An 18,657-nucleotide genomic window follows, 5' to 3' on the forward strand; every position below is an offset into this window, starting at 1 on the left:
CAACTGAGAAGGGTTGCCAAGTGCTTCGAAGTAACGCCAAAAGGTCACACTGGAAAAGCCGCAATTTTTCGTGAAATTGTTTTTTCTCTGCCGAAACAGTGAAAACTGCTATAAAACATGGCCAAACATCATCCGGATTTGATTTTCTGCCGCAAGCAACCGGGAGTGGGTGAGTTTTCAAGCGAAAACCATTCGTAAACCGGGGTAATTCAATATTGTTTACATATTTCCCCTTCCCCTTACCATGCGGCAGCCATTGGACGCCTGTGCGAGAAAGACGACGGAAAGTGCGTGATCTGCGACTCCTACGTGCGGCCCTGCACCCTGGTTCGAATCTGCGACGAGTGCAACTACGGATCCTACCAGGGAAGGTGCGTCATCTGCGGCGGACCCGGCGTTTCGGATGCCTACTACTGCAAGTCGTGCACCATTCAGGAAAAGGACGTGGGTTTCTAGCTAGTTAGTTTCGGTGGAATCCATCGTATTAATCTGTATTTCCGTTTTTCCAGCGCGACGGCTGCCCCAAGATCGTGAATCTGGGCAGCTCCAAGACTGACCTGTTCTACGAACGCAAGAAATATGGCTTCAAACAGAAGTGAGTTAATTACCTTACGATTAAACCACCCTAATATTTCTTATAATTCTTATCTTTTTCTCTTTACAGCTACTGAAGTGCTCTCCACTACCTCATACATTTCTAATAAATTTTTATTGTAGTTTAATACATAAACAGAAGCTTTTGATAAATGAATATTTGGAATTTCCTCTTAACTCTAGACGGCCAGCAGTTTCTCGCCGCCATCGAGGTCGTACTGCAGGCACAGGCGGTCGAACTCGGCCGACTTCTTGTCCAGATCGGTGACAAAGTCGCTCTTGGGGTAGAACTGCCGCAGCTGCTCCAGATTCCGGGTGACCGACTCCGCCGGCTTGGCCGTGAGGTGGGCCAGCACCATCAGGTTGATTAGGGTGTCGTAGTCGTTGTGCTTCTTCAGCAGCGACTCGCGCAGCACGGAGTCTGCCTCCTCGTAGCGCTCCAGGCCCAGATGCACCACCGCCTGGCCGTTGAGCAGGGCCGGAGTGGGCTTGAACTTCTCGCAGAACTCCTGGTAGATGTGGAAGGCGTCCTGCATCTGCTCGGTGCCCTGGGCGAGGGCCACCCAGGCCTGGGCGAGCTGGGTCAGCGTGGCGTCGTCGCTGATCTCCTGCATCTTGGCCACCAGCTGCTTGGCCAAGTCGACGCGCTGCAGGCGCAGCAGGCACTGCACCGACAGGGCCATGGACTCCAAATTGGTGGAGCCGTGCAGGATCTTCAGGGCGTTCTCGAACTGCCCGTCGTGGCAGTAGACGATGGCGGTGGCGATGTGCCAGATGTTCGTCTCGTCCTCCCCCGCGGCCACCTTGTCCGTGAGCTTCTCCAGCAGCTCCTCCGTCCGCGAGGGCTGCTCGAAGGCTTCGTGCACCAGGCGCAGGGCCTGCAGGGGCGTGGCATTGCCCTCCTTGATGTCCGAGGCCACAATGCGCCCGGAATCGATGGCCAGGTAGGAGAGGTACATGTAGGACAGCAACTCGGATCCTGCGGTTCCCTGCTCCGGCAGCACGAAGTTGATCGAGCCCATGAAGTTGCCGATGTAGTACTCGTTGCGGGCGTCGAACAGCGCCGAGTTGGTGTCCTCTTCGTTCTGTTGTCGGCTCATTTTGCTGGTTATTTGCAAATTGGGAAGGAAAACACAATTATTTTCGGCTGAGTTGGCCGTCGAGTTGTCAAAGATTATCTAGCGATGGCACTATCGTCCATGTCTTTCTTGTGTCAGGAGGGTGTCTCGGCTACCGGAGGAGGGTGTCTTCGCTAACTGCCACTGTTAAGGGGACTCCCCCATTCCGTTTTTAAAAATTATTTAAGTTTCGATTCGAATCTATAAGGAAAGCTGCAAAAAACACTCGGAGCTAAATGTCGAAGGGTTTCTAATGTGCATTTTTTGATAAAAAGAATCAAAATTATATAGCTAATTTACGGTGGAACTCTTCTCAAAACAAAAACAAAAAAACTGGAAATGTTGCTTTAATGTTTCTAACATTTTTATTTACAAACCTATATAGAATTAAAATGGAATTTTTATGTGCAAAAATGCATTTTACTTCACTTCTGTCAAACCCCCGATAATTTCGTAAAACCACTTTCAATTTTTAGCTGACAACAATATTCATTTGTTCGACAATTACAAGTTAGAAATTGTCTGTGGAATACGCAGAGATTTGAAATCACTTGTAAATAAGTTTACAAGTTTTTATGATTCGTAAATTTAAATAGAACTAGTTAGTCTGGCCTGCTATAAAAACAATTAGACATTTTTGTCAAATTTTTCCGAATGCTTATTATTATAAAAGACCTCAAAGTCCTAGAAATTTTTGTTTTTATAGCAAAACACGCAACTTTAAAATGAAATTGCAAGAGAACCATTCATTTCCGCCGATAATCTTTCGCACGTAAATTCTTAGGAAATCGTGGTCCATCGATGGTAATTTTGTCGCGATTTTAGACTATTTCCAAATAAATATTTTGTTTTATACTATATATTATAGAGCAAAAGTTCTCAAAATATAAAAGTATTAGATTAACTATTTAGGCTTAGTACTCAACCCAACAAAAAGTCGTCCAAAACAAAAAACTTCATATGAAAAACAACGTCAAAAAATTTTGTTTCATACGAAGTTTTTGTTTTGGACGACTTTTTGTTGGGTTGAGTACTAGCCCTAAGTATGAACCGTATTTAACAGTTTAGCGATAATTGTACTGAATTTGAGAGGTTTTCAAACTCAGAATACCACACACCCACCTCGTACGCCCCTGATGTTCAGTGCTGAAAGACGCCTAGATTACTTTCATTTCGGATGTCTGTTCAAAAGCTTAACTATACGTAAAAAGCTAACGGTTTTACAGTGCCAATCCGGTTTGACTTGTTGTAACAATTGAGCTCCGATATTGCATTACATTTGTCCGCAAACGCAGTTCCATAAATTAGTTGCCACCTAGATTGAGTACAACAACCTACTTTGCCTTTCTAATCTTAGAATTCTGGCCCCAGTGTTTGTATTCTATTTCTTATCAGGAATGTACAATCCGAAGAGCAAAGACCTTGACCGGGAGTATTTTCCCAGCTATCATACCCCCCGGTTTCAGGATCAACCGGAACCGAATATTGCCGTGCTGGAGCACCATGTTCGCCTAACCAAGCAGCGTAAGCGAGGAAATGCTCTTGAAAGAACCAAAAACTAAGGGTAAGATTGCAGATGAAAGGGACTTGACCGCCAAGCAGGGCATCAGCGTGGACCACATGCGCTACGGGAGCGGTCGTCAGCTGGTGGATGTGTTCTACAATGAGAAGACCGGGAATCAGGCGCCGCTTTTCGTCTTCGTCCACGGGGGCTACTGGCAGGAGCTGGACTTGAGCACGTCCTGCTCCATCGTAGGTCCTCTGGTGCGGCGGGGATACCGGGTGGCCGTCATGGACTACAACCTGTGCCCCGACGTCACTCTGGAGACGCTGATGCAGCAGTTCACCGACTTCCTCAACTGGATCTTCGACTACGCCGAAATGACCAATGTGCTGGAGATCACCTTCGCCGGCCACTCGGCCGGAGCCCATTTGCTGGCCCAGATCCTCAGGCACCAGGACATGATCAACCCGCAGAGGAGCAGGATGGTGTGGGCTCTGATCTTCCTGTGCGGCGTCTACGATCTGAGGGACTTGTACAGTCTCGAATCGGTTAATCCGAAGAACATACTGGGACTCAACCAGCGGAACGTTGAGAAGGTTTCGCCCATGCTGTGGGAATACACCGATGTGGCCATTTGGAGCTCCACTAGGATCCACGTGGTGGTGGCGGAGCACGACAGCGTCACCTTCATCGAGCAGAGTCGCCGCTTTGCCGAGGTGCTGAAGAAGAATGGATTCAAGACCAGTTTCAAGATCTTTCCGAAATACGATCACTTCGATATTATCGAGGAGACGGCCATTGACGAATCGGATATATCTCGGTTCCTGCGCAACATCCGCATTGAATAAAATAGGCAGAGCCTCCAAACTTAATTTCTCTTTTCTCACCATTCGGTTTATTTCGTACAACTAACTTAGACTAGTAGTATTTCATATGTACACTAGCGTATTTGTGTGGCTTGTACCCGAGGGTACGGACTTTGTAATAAATTAGCGTGGCGGGATTTGTACGGATGATTGGATTACCGAAAATATGTTAGGGGCGACAGTAAAGCTAACCAATGTTAATTCATAGAACGCATAGAGAATTTGATGCTTGAGAAATAAAACAAAGATGTGGTTATTATAGTTAATTATACATAACAACTCAGTCAATGCTGACAATTACAGATTTTTTGTTTGAATCTATATCGCTTAAATTTGTATAAACACAAGTTTTATTACGAAAGCGAATTAATATTCGTTTTTAGATATCCACCAAATCGATCAAAAAAGTTTTCTTTGAAACCAGTTGAATTAGAAATTTAAATAAATTTATAACATTGTGAATTCGGCGAATATAGTTTCTCCTGATTAATAGAAAAGCTTATGATTAGCCATGTTCAAGTTAATAAGATTCAACTATTTGGAAAAGTTTGGATTAGTGGATAAATTTGTTTAAAAAATACTATTCGGCCCAATGCATATTGATAAGTAAACACGATCATCGCACAGTCATTTGCCTTTCAAGAGTGTGAACAAGGATACATTTAGTAAATCGAACCTAATCAGGAATAAGTTGAACAAATCGAATAAATAAAACTTAACTGGGATGGCGGAAGGGGTTCTATGACGACCGGTTCTAGGACTCCTCATCCGAAATGATAATCTCGTCCGCAATGACCGGCTTAGGATGGGGTTTTGTGTGCGGATCCTGCCCATGGACGAAGTTGGCGTTCAGACTAGAGACGGACATTATCTTCAGCTTGCCGTTGGGCGGGGCTTCGTCAATCTTTTTGCCAGTCTCGGCTCTCGTTATATCTATCACATCCTCCTCGGCGGCCGCCGATTCTTCTTCCGCCTCGGAGTCGGCATCACTCACTTCGCCGTTGGCCTTGAAGTTATCCACGAATTCGTCTACATCATCCTCCTCGTCCTCCGTGTCCGATTCCTCCTCCGAGTCCTCGCCGTCGTCGTCGAGTTTGAAAACCTTTGCATCGATGGAGCGCTTCCTCTCGATTCCGTTGCCGTTTCCACGAGCCGACGAACTACTCTTCATTAAAGCTGCGATGGCGGCCTCTTTGGCTGCTGCCTGGGCACTTGTGCAGGGCTTGTCGTCGTCCACCGCCAAGGCAGCCAGCTTGGCGGCCTCCTCTTCGGCCCTTTCCTGCTTCAGCTTCTTCTCCTTAAGCCGCGCCTCTTGCCGCTCCTCCGCATTGAGATCCTGCTCGCGGGCATACCTAAAAGTAGTGGTAAATATTAGTCTTGCACATTATATTGAATTCAGCCCTGCTTCTGTTCTCGATGCTCGTCAATAGATGACTTAAAGGGGGGTAGGGTCTTTGGAACCAAAAAATCGACTAGCTTTGCGATTTTTTCTATAAAAACTGGTGCGATGGATTTAATTCAAACCTTTTGTATATTATTAAGTGTCATTTAAATAACATCCCCTAATTTTTATAGCCGAGACTATCGGTGGCAAAGCGATGGCTGGAACACTATTAAAAAAAAGGCGTTTTGCTGTGTTCACTGTACCTCCGCTAAAAATGATCGGATTTCCATTTTGTTTTTACATTTCGCTTAAGAATTAAAAAAACCCGCCCCTTTGAAGCTCTTTTTTATTTTTTTGTTTTAGGAATTTTTTTCGTTATCCTAAAGTTAAAAATGAGTTTTTTCACATACAAAATTTGACTTTCGGCTTAAAAAAAAAATTTAAAGTTAAATAATAAAAAAAAAACGCTGCATAGGGGGCGGGTTATTTTTATGCAGAAAAATATGCGACAAATTTGAAAACGATCGGTTGAGCCGTTTAGAAATGCCGATGAAAACGGACTTTCGAAACGTGGTTTCGAGAAATACACACTTAGGGCCGTTTTCTCGTCCGTTTGTTAAATTTAAAGTAGGGTAAAAAAACCTTGAAATCATATGGGAAATCAGAGATTTAACCCTACTTTTTATTTACCAGACGGACGAGAAAACGGCCCTTAAAGATGCACTTACGTACTTAAAGTCTTGGAGGTTAGGGTACTAATTTTGGCATAACTTCTAAGGTTTTTGTCCGATTGACTAAAATGTTAATCTACAAGAAACAAAATTTTAAAAAAATCTGTTTTTTTTTGCAAGACCCTACTCCCCCCTTAAAGTTAAGACCTAAAATTCTCTTTTCAATTGAACAGAGCAGATCTGAAATTCTGGTTTTGTGCTCACTTTTCCAGGACATCACTTATTTTAGTTTGTTTTCTGTTGTTCTCCTTTAACTTCGCAAGCAGTTCGGGATCGCTGGCGGCCGGATCTTTGACATTGGCCGTGAAGTGCGTTACGGTTTCGTAAAGATCAGTCTTCCGACGTGACTGCAGTAGTCGACCGACTTTGGCAAAGGCATCATAGGCTGTAAAATAAATATATTGTGTGAAACGTTATTTTTAAAATACTATAACCCAAGCCTCACCGATTCTCTTCATCTCGAAGCTGGCCAGTCCGAGTTCCTTCTCCTTGTTGCAGTGCTCCAGAATCTGGAGCACGTCGTGGTAGTCGGGAAACTCGCGCATCTTGTTGACAAAGGCCGACAGGGTGCGATTGAAGTGCGTGTAGGCCGTGTCCTTGAACTGGATGGGCTGCTTCAGCTGGCGACTGGCCTTCTTGCTCTCGCCGGTTAGATCACAGATTTTCTCGTATATTTGGCAGGCGCGCTTCTTGAAGCGTTCCACCTGAAGATAGCTGGAGTCCTCGTCGTTCAGGTCCACATCGGCGTCCTCCAGCATCTTGATGCGCTTGGTGATGGTGTAAAGCGTGCGATTCAACTGCCGAATGCGCTCATCCTTACGCTTATCGGTGGTGGGCGAATCGGGCTCGGGTTCCGCTTCCTCCTCCTCCTCTTTTTCCTCCTGAGTCTGCTCCTGATCCTGCTCCTGATCCCGCTCTTTCTTCTCTTCTCTTCTCTGCTGCTCCTTGGGAGTGGAAGCTCTTGGCTGCGGGGACTCTCTTGCTGCTGGCTTCACCACTTTGGCCACCCGCCGCGCCTTCAGCTCGTCCACCACGTACTTGAGATGCACGTAGACCATGTCCGACTCGCTCCTGATCCGCTCCATGGCCTGTTCGACCATCTTGCGAAAGCCGCGCGACGCCACGAAGCTCTCGTGCACGCTGTAGTAATACTTGGTAAGTTTGCCCTTGGACAGGCGCTCCATGTCCTCCGAGGGGTCCACCTGGCGACACAGCTTAATGAGTGCCGCGTACTCTGGCGTAAAGGCGGCTTTTGCTGGCGGCGATGCTTCCTGGGGGGGCTTCTTTACGGGAGTGGAATCTTCTGTCTTTCGCTTTTTCGGCGGCGTCTCAGGCAAGGCATCTAAATCTACGATCTCCGGCTCGACATTCACCGAATTCTTCAAGGGAGGAGTTACTATAGCAGGTCTCTTCAGGTTACTGGCTTGTTTATCCGTTGTACTCGACTTGATTGGCGGCGTTTTCTCCGTCTCCGGCTTCTCCGTGGGCGGCGTAGTGGGCGGAGACTCCACGAGGACAATTGTGGGCGTCGAGCTGGACTGCAGCTGCTCGCGCTGCCTTTGCTGCTGCTGCTGTTGCTCGAGAATATGCCGCCGCCACTCCTCGTCGGACTTCTTGAGCACAGTGATGGGCTGGATGCGCTTGGCGGTCGTCGTAGCGGGAACCTTGGTCACCGGAGAAATGCTTGCCCCGGGCAAGGAGTTCAATTTAAAGGCTGCTGCTTTGGCTAGCTGTTGAACTGCCGCCGGAATCCCAGCTGGCGGGGGAGTTGTCGTGGGCGTTAGCTGTGGCGTAATGCTGGTGGTGGGGGGTAAATTTAACAGCAGCGGCTCATTCAAGGCGGCCGCACAATGCGGCGGAGTGGCCAACAGACGCTGCGGTGGCGTGGCGCTGGCTGTGAATCCCTGGAGATGCGTAGAAGTCAGTGGCGGAGTGGCTGCCTTGTGGGCTGTGCTGCTCCTAAAGGGCAACGTTCGGGCGGCACTCATGACGGCGGTTGCTCCAGGCACCTGTGGCTTCATTTGAAAGCCCGCTCGGCTCGGCACCGTCGTGATCTTGGTCACCGTAGCAGGTCGCACAATCGGCGGACGGTGTGCGAAAGGAGGAGTTTGCAGTGGTGCTTGTGGCGGCGTCTGCTTTTGAACTAAATGAGCGGGTGGTGGCGCTTGCTGGGGGAATATCTGCTTCGGAGGAACCTTCGCCGCCGTGGGCGCTTTCTGCAGCATGGGTAGTTTTTGAATGGTCATCGATTTGTGTGTAATTTGGTTAACGACGGGGAGAGATGGCTGCTGAACAGGACTCTGTTCGCCCAACACAGAGTTCATTAGTTGTTGAGCCATCTGGGTTTTTGGTGATTGCTGCTGCTGTTGCGCCGACGTCAATGGATTTTGTGGTCGCAGCAGAGCCGTTGGTACCTTGGGAAGCTGCGGGTGTCCCAGGAGAGCCCTCTGTTGCTGCTGCATCTGTCCTGCCTTCTGAGACACCTGTTGCAGTTGCAGTTGTTGCTGTTGTAGTTGTCCCATGGATATTCGTTGCTGTTGCTGCTGCTGCATCTGCACTAAAGCGGCTATGTGCTGCTGCTGCTGCTGTTGAATTTGCTGGTGAAGTTGCAGTTGCCCCACGGACGGCTTTTGCGGATTTTGCTTCTTTTGGAGTGGCTTCTGCTGCTGCACTTGCACCTGGGCAGCCTTCTGTTGTGGCAGCTGCGGTTGGCTTTGCCCCAGGGACGCCCTTTGTTGCTGTTGTCCCACAATGGCCTTTTGTTGCTGCTGGAACTGCCCTCCCACCGCCGTTTTCTGCTGAGGCGATGGTCTTGCCAGCGCCTTTTGCTGAAGGCCCAGTAATTTCTGTTGCTGCTGCATCGGAGAACCCAACGATCTAGCTGGCTGTTGCTGCTGTTGCTGTTGCAACTGATGCTGCAACTGCAACTGCTGTTGCTGCAGTTGACCCAGAGAAGCTCTCTGCTGCTGCTGCTGTCCAGGAAGAACCTTCTGCTGCGCTGGTAGCGTCTTCTGCTGCTGCTGTAGCTGCAACATCTGTCCCATTGGAGCTTTTGGCTTTGTTACTCCTAGAATTATAGGCTTTTGGGGCTGACCTATCCCAACGGGCGGTTGAATCTTTGCAGGTATCGTTTTCGGCGTTACTCCAATGGGTGACTGGATGACTTTGGCGCCGGGTGCCAAGCGTATTTGGTTGCCAGGCGTCACCCTCACCTGGTGACTGGGCACGCTGGTGATCAGGGCATTCGGACTGGGAGCCTTGCTGCTCACCGACCAGGCCACTTTCTGGGCGGCGCCCATCTTCACCGGCTTCCCAATCACATTGGTGTTGTTGTTGTTATTGTAGCTGTTGGTGTTGTTATTGTTGTTCTCTGCCAAGGAAATGGTCAGATTTCCGTTTGTGGTGAGGATGTTCTTCTGGTGTTTGGTCACCGTGATGCCGCTGGGGATGTGCATGGATCGGAGGGGATCCACTGGGACAGGGGATGCCCTCGCAGGTCCTCCTCCTGCTGAAACTGGTACTCCAACTCCCACAGGAGATCCCAAGGATGCCTTTGGTATGTTCATAAGTTTGGCGGGCAAAGTTTGTCTACCAGTTGGAGCCATTGGTCGCAGGGGATCCTCGAGTCGTCGTCTTTTTCCAGCCGGTGACTGCGAAAATTATAATAGTAATTGTTGATAAATGTGAAATATGTAGGTAGTACGTACTAAGATAACGATTTTTTTTTTAATGTCAAATTATTTTTGAAAATACCAGGGACGGTAACAAATGTCATTTGTAATTTCTATTTTGTAAACTTCAAAAATAACACTTTTGTTCTTCTTTAAGCGGATTAGGAAATTGCTAATTGTTAATGAAAAAGAAATATGTAGGTAGTACGTACTAAGAGAACGAATTTTTTTAAATGTCAAATTATTTTTGAAAATACCAGGGACGGTAACAAATGTCATTTATAGTTTTTATTTTATAAACTTCAAAAATAACACTTTTGTTCTTCTTAAAGCGAATTAGGAAATTTCATAAAAATATAACTGATTGGAAAACATAAAACCTACGTGTATTCAAAATAAAAATCTTGGGTTCTAAGGAAATACATCAAGTAGAAAATAAAAAAGTTCAAACACACTTAAAAAATAATAAATAATTTACGGTTTAAGTTACGATTTGGTTAATAGTTTTTAAATATAGCAGCAGAACAATATAAATAATTTACAATTTACGTTCCCGACAATAAGATTAAGGGTTCTTGTTAATATAATTAATGACTCCAAATAACTTAAATAAGTTCGCTTTATAATTTCCCAGATTTATGTTTATTCAAAAGTGCAGGCGACCTGTTGGCTCCGGTGCATTTTAAATTTGAATGAAAATAATAACAAACGACAAACGCAGTGGAACACTACGGTGCACATGTGTGCGTGAGCGATTTTGGAGAGTTGCGAGCGCGCGCTTTGGAGAGTAGATTTGATTTCGAGCACTATCAGCGGGGACAAACCCCTTTTTTTCCCTGTGAATTGCGTCTTAACCACATTCTCTCCAGAAGAGGAGAGTCACTCTCTCGCTCACAGACACTCGCTTTTTTCCACGCCTAGCGTAATTTAATTGCAATTGCAAGTCGCCAAGTCTCCAATCGCACCGTCTGGCAGCACTGGCCCACTTTTGCATCTGTGTGAGTGGGGCTCTGCATGTTCGTGTCTGCTCGCTCTCAATAAAAGCAGCGCGAAAAAATTAATTCCACACTATGTGAAACACGCACACACACTCAGGCAGCGAGCCTATTTAAATCCAACTGTACTTTTTTACACACACACGCACACGGCGGGGGAGTCCGCTGGGAAGTCGGAAAATCGGGGAAATTACCTCTTCATCGGACTCCGAGCTCAGGTCAACGCATATCACCGACGCAGACATAATTCGCCCGAAAATGGCAAGCGGCCGCACTGAATTTATTCACTCTTTACTCGCAGCGCCTCGATAAAGATTCGCTGGCTTTTCTTCGCATTTGGACTCGCTCCCGTTGTTGCCAGCTAGTTTTTCACGCATATGTGCACGACGCGCGTCTGTGTTTGCTCGTTCTCAGCACTGAAAGCTATATGTGGGGAATTCTCCCACATATTTATTACGTTCGCCTGCTGAATGCACTGCGTGTGTTTGTTTGTATTGTTGCCGTTCAATTGTCACTTTTGGAGAGTTCTAGAGCTGTCAAACTATCGATAGATTAGCATGGTCTCACTAAAATGTACGCAGGGTTAGCGGAGACATATCCCATAGTTTATCTGGCAACGCTGTTGACCGGACTGACAGATTGGTATCTTCTGACGTTTCGGCTGCGGTCATACTGATTTTGGACACGTCGACGTTTGTTCGTTCGGTTCGCTCATTCGGTTTTTGAAATTTGAAGCGTTCGCTGTGCACTCGAAAGTGAGACTTTCTAACTTTTGTATAGAAAGTGCATTAACCAAGCCCCGCTAGCACAAGTCCGGCAAAATGGGAAGTAAGTAGAACGGCAGACAGAATCTCTACAATTGCGGAGTGCAGCGGTTTGTGTGTGAAAGTGCCGCCCCAGCGATGCCGCTCTCTCGCTCGCACCCCCGTCGCTCGTTGCTTACGTATACAAAAAAGATTCGGCTTCGGCGTGCCCGAAAAACTGCAATTGGAAATGAGAAAGAACGGAAAAGTCCTGAAACGCGTTTCTAATGCCATTGTTTCCATTCACTATTTGCAGTCAAGTTCCTGGAAGTTATCAAACCCTTCTGCAGTATACTGCCGGAAATCGCAAAGCCCGAGCGCAAGGTGTGTATGAAAATCCTTAATTCAATAGACAAAATACCCTAGAGTCTCCCCAAAGTGTGGTGTTTCATGAAATGCACAAATTTCTCTAACAATTAGCGGCCTTTCCTTGGTTTACGTGTGTGTTTTCCTGAGGGTTATCTCCCCCGACTTTGACCAGTGTTGCCAGCGCACGCGTTTTGTGGTTGCTTTCACTTGTCAAAAATTGAACATCGCCACGCAAACAGTTTGCTCTTCATTTCGTAGGAGAAGAGCAGCAACAAACCACCCTGAAACTAACTGAACTGAACCTGAAATGTGATGAAATGCATTTCACAGCACAATACCATACAAAGTTTTTTATAATTTTCCCGATTTCTTTTAATTTTTTTATATAACAAATATTAATTTTAATGAAAATTTACGATTTTTTAGTCCCACAGTACCTCTAAATCAAATAACTTCTTGTTTTCATGAGTTTATTGGAGGTTTTCATTCATAAATCTCCAATTTCCAGCTCATTGCTTCTGCTACCTTTCTTATCACCTGGCTACTTGTTGCCATACTCCTATTTTATGCACACACACACTCCTCTCCCACACACTTTGACAAACAAACGCTACGTGGAAATGTCAAACTTCGGCTCGCCCGAAGTGCAACCCGAAGCACTGTCGACGTCAGCTTCGTTTGTTTTTGTTGCTCCCAGATGACAAGCAATGACGACTACGAACCATGAGAAGTTAACTTGATTTTGTTTAAACAATTCACACACGTACACACACGGGAAAGCGGACATGTAGGTCAATATAGCGGCTGTTTTATTTGTTGAGTTGCTAAAAGGGGCTTGAGTTTAAGCCGGCAAACAAAGAAATAATTATAATTTTAAAATACAAATAGGTTCTGGCTATTTTTTTGTCCGCATATTGAATTTAAAGTAGGCTTTAAACATTGAACACGTATCGAAATTTATAGTATAAATCGTACTTTAAACTTAACAAGCGGCCGAGAAAAATAACCTACATTTTTTTAAAGCTTTGGAGTTTTTAAAGAGTAAAAATTCACATTAACTAAAACAAACTTTTTTAAAGAAATCAAAGTTTTACAACAGCGTAACAAAATGTTTTCTTTCAGTTTTGTTTAATTTTAAACGAAAATTTAAAAAAATTTAATTTAATTTATACAACGTCAATACAATTTACCTGCCTTTAAAAGCAGTATTGACGAATAAATTAAATTCGTTTTTTTTTAATTTCCGTTTAAAATTAAACAAAATTAAAAGGAAATATTTTCTTACGCTGTTGTAAAACATTAATTATTGTTAAAGTGTTGGTTTTAGTTAATGTGAATTTTTTACTCTTTAAATACTTATTTTAAAGTATATTTGGTCTTCAACTCACTGAGAAATTATAGATTTTCTACAAAACCAAAAGTGCTTTGCAAGATGACTCATTCAAAACTCTTCTCCATTCCAGATCCAATTCAGGGAGAAAGTGCTATGGACCGCCATCACGCTGTTCATTTTCCTGGTCTGTTGCCAGATCCCGCTGTTCGGCATCATGAGCTCGGACTCCGCGGATCCCTTCTACTGGATCCGTGTGATCCTGGCCTCCAACCGCGGTACGCTCATGGAGCTGGGCATCTCGCCCATCGTCACCTCGGGCCTGATCATGCAGCTGCTGGCCGGAGCGAAGATCATTGAGGTCGGCGACACGCCCAAGGATCGTGCTCTGTTCAACGGCGCCCAGAAGCTCTTCGGCATGGTGATCACCATCGGCCAGGCCATCGTCTATGTGATGACCGGCATGTACGGCGATCCGTCGGAGATCGGAGCCGGTGTCTGCCTGCTGATCATCATCCAGCTGTTCGCCGCTGGTCTGATTGTGCTGCTGCTGGACGAGCTGCTGCAGAAGGGCTATGGTCTGGGATCCGGTATTTCGCTCTTCATTGCCACCAACATTTGCGAGACGATCGTGTGGAAGGCCTTCAGCCCCACCACCGTGACGACGGGACGAGGCACCGAGTTCGAGGGCGCTGTGATTGCCCTGTTCCACCTGATGGCCACCAGGAACGACAAGGTGCGCGCCCTGCGCGAGGCCTTCTACCGCCAGAACCTGCCCAATCTGATGAACCTGCTGGCCACCGTGCTGGTGTTCGCCGTGGTCATATACTTCCAAGGCTTCCGCGTGGATCTGCCCATCAAGAGTGCCCGCTACCGCGGCCAGTACAGCAGCTACCCCATCAAGCTGTTCTACACCTCCAACATTCCCATCATCCTGCAGTCTGCGCTCGTGTCCAACTTGTACGTCATCTCGCAGATGCTGGCCGTCAAGTTCCAGGGCAACTTCTTCATCAACCTCCTGGGCGTGTGGGCTGATGTCGGAGGCGGCGGCCCGGCCCGCTCCTACCCCATCGGAGGTCTGTGCTACTACCTTTCGCCCCCGGAGAGCGTGGGCCACATCCTGACCGACCCCATCCACGCCTTGCTCTACATCGTCTTCATGTTGGGCTCCTGCGCGTTCTTCTCCAAGACCTGGATCGATGTGTCCGGCAGCTCAGCCAAGGATGTGAGTGCAGCGCTTAGGTTGCGCAAAGTGTTCACCTTGACTTAACGATCCTCTTTTTCCCCCGCAGGTTGCCAAGCAGCTGAAGGAGCAGCACATGGTGATGCGCGGCCATCGCGAGAACTCGATGATCCACGAGCTGAACCGCTACATCCCGACGGCGGCTGCCTTCGGCGGCCTCTGCATCGGAGCGCTGTCCGTGATGGCCGACTTCCTGGGCGCCATCGGCTCCGGAACGGGTATCCTGCTGGCGGTGACCATCATCTACCAGTACTTTGAGATTTTCGTTAAGGAGCAGTCCGAGATGGGCGGCATGGGCACGCTGCTGTTCTAAGCAGTCTATGAGATCACCGATCACCCGCGATCCACACAACAATAACTAATACTTCATCATACTTCCCACACGCTCGCTCGCTCGCGCTCCCATTAAAAACAAACCCTAATTACCTGATTGGTTTTTTTTTTCGTCCTCTGTCCAAAACACCCGCAGTAAGCGTAAATTGTAAGGCCTTTGGCTGCTAGTTCCATCTTCCCAACCGAGAGAAGCGTACATAAAAGGCATGAGAGAAACTTTATTTTGAATAGTTTTTAGTTGTATTCAAATGTGAGACTACGTTGCTTAAGTTCAATATTTCTGCGAATTGATTGAATTTCAATGCAATTACTTGTTTTAATATTAAATCAATTGAATTATACTTTAAATGCGAACCTGAATGGAGACATTGAAATTATTGAAGCGAAGATGTACATCAAACGAACACATGCATACAAATTGTCATAATAAAACGTAAATTAGATAACTTTTTTAAATGAATTGGCGGTTTTTTGATGGGGATATTTGGGGTTACTAAGGGGAATTCGTAAGACAATTGCAGACTCAATTTCAGTTGCAATAATTACAAAATAAGAATTGTTCACCTCAATTTAGTGTTTAAGCTCGACTTGGAAAATGGCGCCAACGATTTAAAAGCGATATCGTCGATTACCCAGCCGCCGCCTCGCCAGTGTGGCCGTATCAAGGCGACTCAAAGGTATTTTCCCTGGAGCGGCGACTGGTCATGCTGGGGCAACAAAAATTGGAAATAGTGGAGCAAAATCGTAAATATTAGCAAATGAGCCACCTTTACGACCCTCGAGCGTGTTGAGTTGCGAGGCCCACAAGCACCGAAGCGCATTTAACCCCCGCCGGATCGAGTCGCCCGCCCAGGAGCCGCGAGGACAACCCAAAAGCCGTCCGAACGCCAGGAGAAGCGCTCGCTGCCATGTCAGCTCCGCTGGCCAGAAACTGGCCGTACATCTGGCAACAGCTGAACGCCCTGCTGCACAACACCTCGCCGGTGATCACCTTGATCTGCGTGGTGACCACCTTCGGCTACCTGCTCTCCTTCTCGGAGCAGGCCATCCTGCTGCTCAGCGTCACGCCCGGCTACATCCTGCCCAACGGCAAGTTCTGGATATGGACCGCCTTCACGTTCTGCTTCATCGAGCTGCACTGGTGGGAGGTGGCCGTCGACGTGGTCACCGTGGGCCTCTGCGGCAAGATGCTGGAGCCCCTCTGGGGCCAGCTGGAGATGTTCAAGTTCTTCGCGCTGAGCAACTTCGGCGTCTCGCTGCTGACCACCGTCTACTACCTATTCTACTACATGGTCACCAAGAACCCGACCATCCTCTTCGACGTCCACATCCACGGCCTGGCCGGCTACGTGGCCGGGATCTGCGTGGCCGTGCGCCAGATAATGCCCGATCACCTGATCTTCAAGACGCGCTACGGACGTCTGACCAATAGGTGAGCAGGCGATGGGATATTAGGGGTCATATTCTTGATTTATATACAGATATCGGATTTTAGGTGAAATCGTTTTTCTTTAAATACGATTTAAAGCCACATTTGATTAGTTACAAATTTTATTTATTAAGTTATAATTAGATTTAGGCCAAACTTCATTGAGGTTTTTGTAAAAAAAATTTTAACCAATCAAATGTGCCTTTAAATCATATTTAAAAAAAACGATTTCACCTAAAATCCGATGTCTATTTATATATAAGTACAAGCATTTACAAACCACTATCCCTAAGAAAGATTGGTAGTAGTTAAGCTGTAAAGATCCCTAGTTAGTTAGTCTTAGTAGTTAATCTACCTTTGAACTCTAGCAAATGGTTCATTGATTCAGCAACTCATAAATTCATCAAACAAGCGTGGGTTTCAAGTTTTATTTAAAATGATTCAGCTTAGGGCAGCCCATAGTAGGTATACGATTAGCTCAAACCACTCATTGTATAAATTTGTAGGCAAACTATGAGTAATCTGCCCAAAGTTAAAATGCAATGATTTCTACTTCCCAGGAACGTCCCCCTCACCGTGCTCATAATGGCCATTATCATGTGGGCCATTGGCCTCCTGGATGGCACGTATCCGGCCATGTTTGCCTCTGGATCGCTCGTCTCCTGGATCTATCTCCGCTTCTACCAACACCATCCCAATGGGCGTGGCGACAGCTCCGAGAGCTTCACGTTCGTCAGCTTCTTCCCGAACGTATCGCAGCCGTTTATCAGCGTGTTGGTTAATCCCATTTACAACTGCTGTTTGCGGGCGGGCGTGGTCAAGACGCCCACTCCGCTGCGGACGATATCTACGGCCAGCTTGACGTCGATATCGGTGCAAATGCCGGGCGTGGATCCGCATGATATCGAGCGAAGGCGGTAAGTATGATGGCCTAGTAATTGTTATGTTTAATCAGCACTTTTCTAGATTTACATATCAATTTAAGTGCGCTTATCTTAAGACCAATTATTTGTTGTTCTCTAGATAAGCAATTTTAATTGTTTGGGTAATGATTGTGTTTTTTCTTCGATTCCAGACAAATTGCTTTGAAGGCGCTGAGCGAGCGCCTAAAGGCCACGGACTCTAATCGTCACTCCCAGTTGCCCAAGTCGTTCCCGCAGCAGCAGCAGCTGCAGCACCACCATCACCAACATGCGCCGCACCAGCAGCAAAAGCATCACAGTCACGGCGGTGGGCACAGCCATGGAGCGGGCCACAGTCACAGCCATGGAGCGGGTCATGGCCACAGTCATGGCCCCGGCCCCGCTCAGATGCCGCAGCCCGAATTCCTGAAGCCCTCTGGCAGCGCCACTCAGCTGCCCATCACAACGTCGCGGGCGGAGCCACGCATGATCAGCACAATGAGCCCGATCGCAATACCCATGCCGGCGCCACCGCCCAAGGAGGGCGGGAGTATTCCGGGTCAGGGTGCCGAATCCCCCGACGGCGGCGGTGCTACACTTATCAATCTGGACGACGTACCGTCCACGTCTTCGACGGCTTAGACAGTGATTCTATGCAAACATAAATGAATTTTTGATATTTAAACGAATGATCTAATGATTTACGCCCATGTTTTGTATGATCCTGCATCAAGTACGTACCCCCCCAATTCGCGTTCCCCCCTTTTGTAATTACCGTTCGTGTGTTTCGTAGTGTCCTGTAGATTAACGCTTGCTTGCTGCGCACACCGCCGGCCGTGCTCCTAGGAACAGTGAAGTAATAAGATAAAAGCGAAAAACAAATACCTTCCAGGCGATATGAGAATAACTAGAGCCTTTACATAGATGCATACTTTCTGTTGTAGTCTTTACATGTAATTGAAAATGATGCTTTATTTAGTTAATAACTGTAAATATATTTAAATCTCCAAAAATAATGTTGCGTTTGACTCGTAAAACCCTTTTCTGCTACGAACGAATTTTATTTGGTTATTAGGAATTTTATATGTTACATGAACGGACAAGTTTTTATTTTTTTGGCTTTTTAAATGTAAAAAATTATAATATCAATCAATGCTGCATTTATTGTTAAAAAAGTGTAAGTCCTCTTAAATTCAAATGGATTTCCCTTAATAAAATTACAACAAATTCAAGTGACAAAAAATTACCTACTTAAAATTAATGATTTATCTTAAATATTTATTTAAATTACCAGTATAATTATTTAAAAAATTAATATAATAATAATAATAAAAAAAATACCAGTTATTTTTAATTTTACGGGCCGTTGAATGGTTTTAGTATATTTTTCAGGGCCCTGAATCAAAAGATCTACCTCTGGTCACACTCGTCGTCAGCTGTGCGCA

General features: G+C 46.4%; 6 protein-coding genes across 7 annotated transcripts; 4 read left to right on the plus strand and 2 right to left on the minus strand.

Annotated features, from left to right (window-relative positions):
- The first annotated feature begins 10 nt into the window (after nucleotides 1-10).
- Phf5a (PHD finger protein 5a) lies at nucleotides 11-751 on the plus strand. Its single transcript, XM_017156308.3, has 4 exons — nucleotides 11-169; nucleotides 254-444; nucleotides 510-595; nucleotides 665-751. Exons 1-4 carry the CDS (start codon nucleotides 118-120, stop codon nucleotides 669-671), a joined length of 336 nt encoding a protein of 111 aa, XP_017011797.1. The 5' UTR covers nucleotides 11-117; the 3' UTR covers nucleotides 672-751.
- Nucleotides 691-1,818, minus strand: epsilonCOP (coatomer subunit epsilon). Its single transcript, XM_017156306.3, has one exon. The coding sequence runs from the start codon at nucleotides 1,692-1,694 to the stop codon at nucleotides 774-776; it is 921 nt and encodes a 306-aa protein (XP_017011795.2). The 5' UTR covers nucleotides 1,695-1,818; the 3' UTR covers nucleotides 691-773.
- A 1,083-nt stretch (nucleotides 1,819-2,901) lies between these two features.
- KFase (kynurenine formamidase) lies at nucleotides 2,902-4,088 on the plus strand. The gene is made up of 3 exons (XM_017156276.3): nucleotides 2,902-3,036; nucleotides 3,108-3,236; nucleotides 3,289-4,088. Exons 2-3 carry the CDS (start codon nucleotides 3,110-3,112, stop codon nucleotides 4,062-4,064), a joined length of 903 nt encoding a protein of 300 aa, XP_017011765.2. The 5' UTR covers nucleotides 2,902-3,036; nucleotides 3,108-3,109; the 3' UTR covers nucleotides 4,065-4,088.
- Nucleotides 4,089-11,377, minus strand: Daxx (Daxx-like protein). The gene is made up of 4 exons (XM_070217464.1): nucleotides 11,058-11,377; nucleotides 6,643-9,847; nucleotides 6,402-6,582; nucleotides 4,089-5,434 (listed from the first exon to the last, which is right to left on the minus strand). The coding sequence occupies exons 1-4, from the start codon at nucleotides 11,106-11,108 to the stop codon at nucleotides 4,837-4,839; spliced, it is 4,035 nt and encodes a 1,344-aa protein (XP_070073565.1). The 5' UTR covers nucleotides 11,109-11,377; the 3' UTR covers nucleotides 4,089-4,836.
- A 152-nt stretch (nucleotides 11,378-11,529) lies between these two features.
- Nucleotides 11,530-15,341, plus strand: Sec61alpha (SEC61 translocon subunit alpha). Its single transcript, XM_017156273.3, has 4 exons — nucleotides 11,530-11,691; nucleotides 11,923-11,990; nucleotides 13,439-14,530; nucleotides 14,598-15,341. The coding sequence occupies exons 1-4, from the start codon at nucleotides 11,685-11,687 to the stop codon at nucleotides 14,859-14,861; spliced, it is 1,431 nt and encodes a 476-aa protein (XP_017011762.1). The 5' UTR covers nucleotides 11,530-11,684; the 3' UTR covers nucleotides 14,862-15,341.
- Nucleotides 15,342-15,556: 215 nt separating this feature from the next.
- Nucleotides 15,557-18,228, plus strand: LOC108067312 (transmembrane protein 115). Of its 2 annotated transcripts, XR_001770393.3 has the most exons (4): nucleotides 15,557-16,313; nucleotides 16,871-17,227; nucleotides 17,386-17,945; nucleotides 18,006-18,228. XR_001770393.3 is itself a non-coding variant. In XM_017156275.3 (3 exons), the coding sequence occupies exons 1-3, from the start codon at nucleotides 15,790-15,792 to the stop codon at nucleotides 17,852-17,854; spliced, it is 1,350 nt and encodes a 449-aa protein (XP_017011764.2). In that variant the 5' UTR covers nucleotides 15,557-15,789; the 3' UTR covers nucleotides 17,855-18,228. The 2 variants fall into 2 exon arrangements, 1 of the variants encoding a protein (XP_017011764.2); XM_017156275.3 differs by having other exon boundaries at nucleotides 17,386-18,228.
- Nucleotides 18,229-18,657: the final 429 nt, after the last annotated feature.

The sequence above is a fragment of the Drosophila takahashii genome, chromosome 2L (assembly GCF_030179915.1).
Source record: "Drosophila takahashii strain IR98-3 E-12201 chromosome 2L, DtakHiC1v2, whole genome shotgun sequence".
NCBI classification, from domain to species: Eukaryota; Metazoa; Arthropoda; class Insecta; order Diptera; family Drosophilidae; genus Drosophila; species Drosophila takahashii.

Bases quoted from the DNA above. Each gene is read 5' to 3' on its own strand.
- epsilonCOP (XM_017156306.3), bottom strand. From the start codon at position 1,694: ATGAGCCGACAACAGAACGAAGAGGACACCAACTCGGCGCTGTTCGAC.
- Sec61alpha (XM_017156273.3), top strand. The intron at 11,991-13,438 runs GTGTGTATGAAA...TCTCCATTCCAG, and splicing joins TCGCAAAGCCCGAGCGCAAG to ATCCAATTCAGGGAGAAAGT. The intron at 14,531-14,597 runs GTGAGTGCAGCG...TTTCCCCCGCAG, and splicing joins CCGGCAGCTCAGCCAAGGAT to GTTGCCAAGCAGCTGAAGGA.
- KFase (XM_017156276.3), top strand. From the start codon at position 3,110: ATGTACAATCCGAAGAGCAAAGACCTTGACCGGGAGTATTTTCCCAGC. The intron at 3,237-3,288 runs GTAAGCGAGGAA...GTAAGATTGCAG, and splicing joins TGTTCGCCTAACCAAGCAGC to ATGAAAGGGACTTGACCGCC.
- LOC108067312 (XM_017156275.3), top strand. From the start codon at position 15,790: ATGTCAGCTCCGCTGGCCAGAAACTGGCCGTACATCTGGCAACAGCTG. The intron at 16,314-16,870 runs GTGAGCAGGCGA...TCTACTTCCCAG, and splicing joins TACGGACGTCTGACCAATAG to GAACGTCCCCCTCACCGTGC. The intron at 17,228-17,385 runs GTAAGTATGATG...CTTCGATTCCAG, and splicing joins CATGATATCGAGCGAAGGCG to ACAAATTGCTTTGAAGGCGC.
- Daxx (XM_070217464.1), bottom strand. From the start codon at position 11,108: ATGTCTGCGTCGGTGATATGCGTTGACCTGAGCTCGGAGTCCGATGAA. The intron at 6,583-6,642 runs GTGAGGCTTGGG...TTTATTTTACAG, and splicing joins CTTCGAGATGAAGAGAATCG to CCTATGATGCCTTTGCCAAA. The intron at 5,435-6,401 runs GTGAGCACAAAA...CACTACTTTTAG, and splicing joins ATAAGTGATGTCCTGGAAAA to GTATGCCCGCGAGCAGGATC.
- Phf5a (XM_017156308.3), top strand. From the start codon at position 118: ATGGCCAAACATCATCCGGATTTGATTTTCTGCCGCAAGCAACCGGGA. The intron at 170-253 runs GTGAGTTTTCAA...ACCATGCGGCAG, and splicing joins CCGCAAGCAACCGGGAGTGG to CCATTGGACGCCTGTGCGAG. The intron at 445-509 runs GTGGGTTTCTAG...CCGTTTTTCCAG, and splicing joins GCACCATTCAGGAAAAGGAC to CGCGACGGCTGCCCCAAGAT.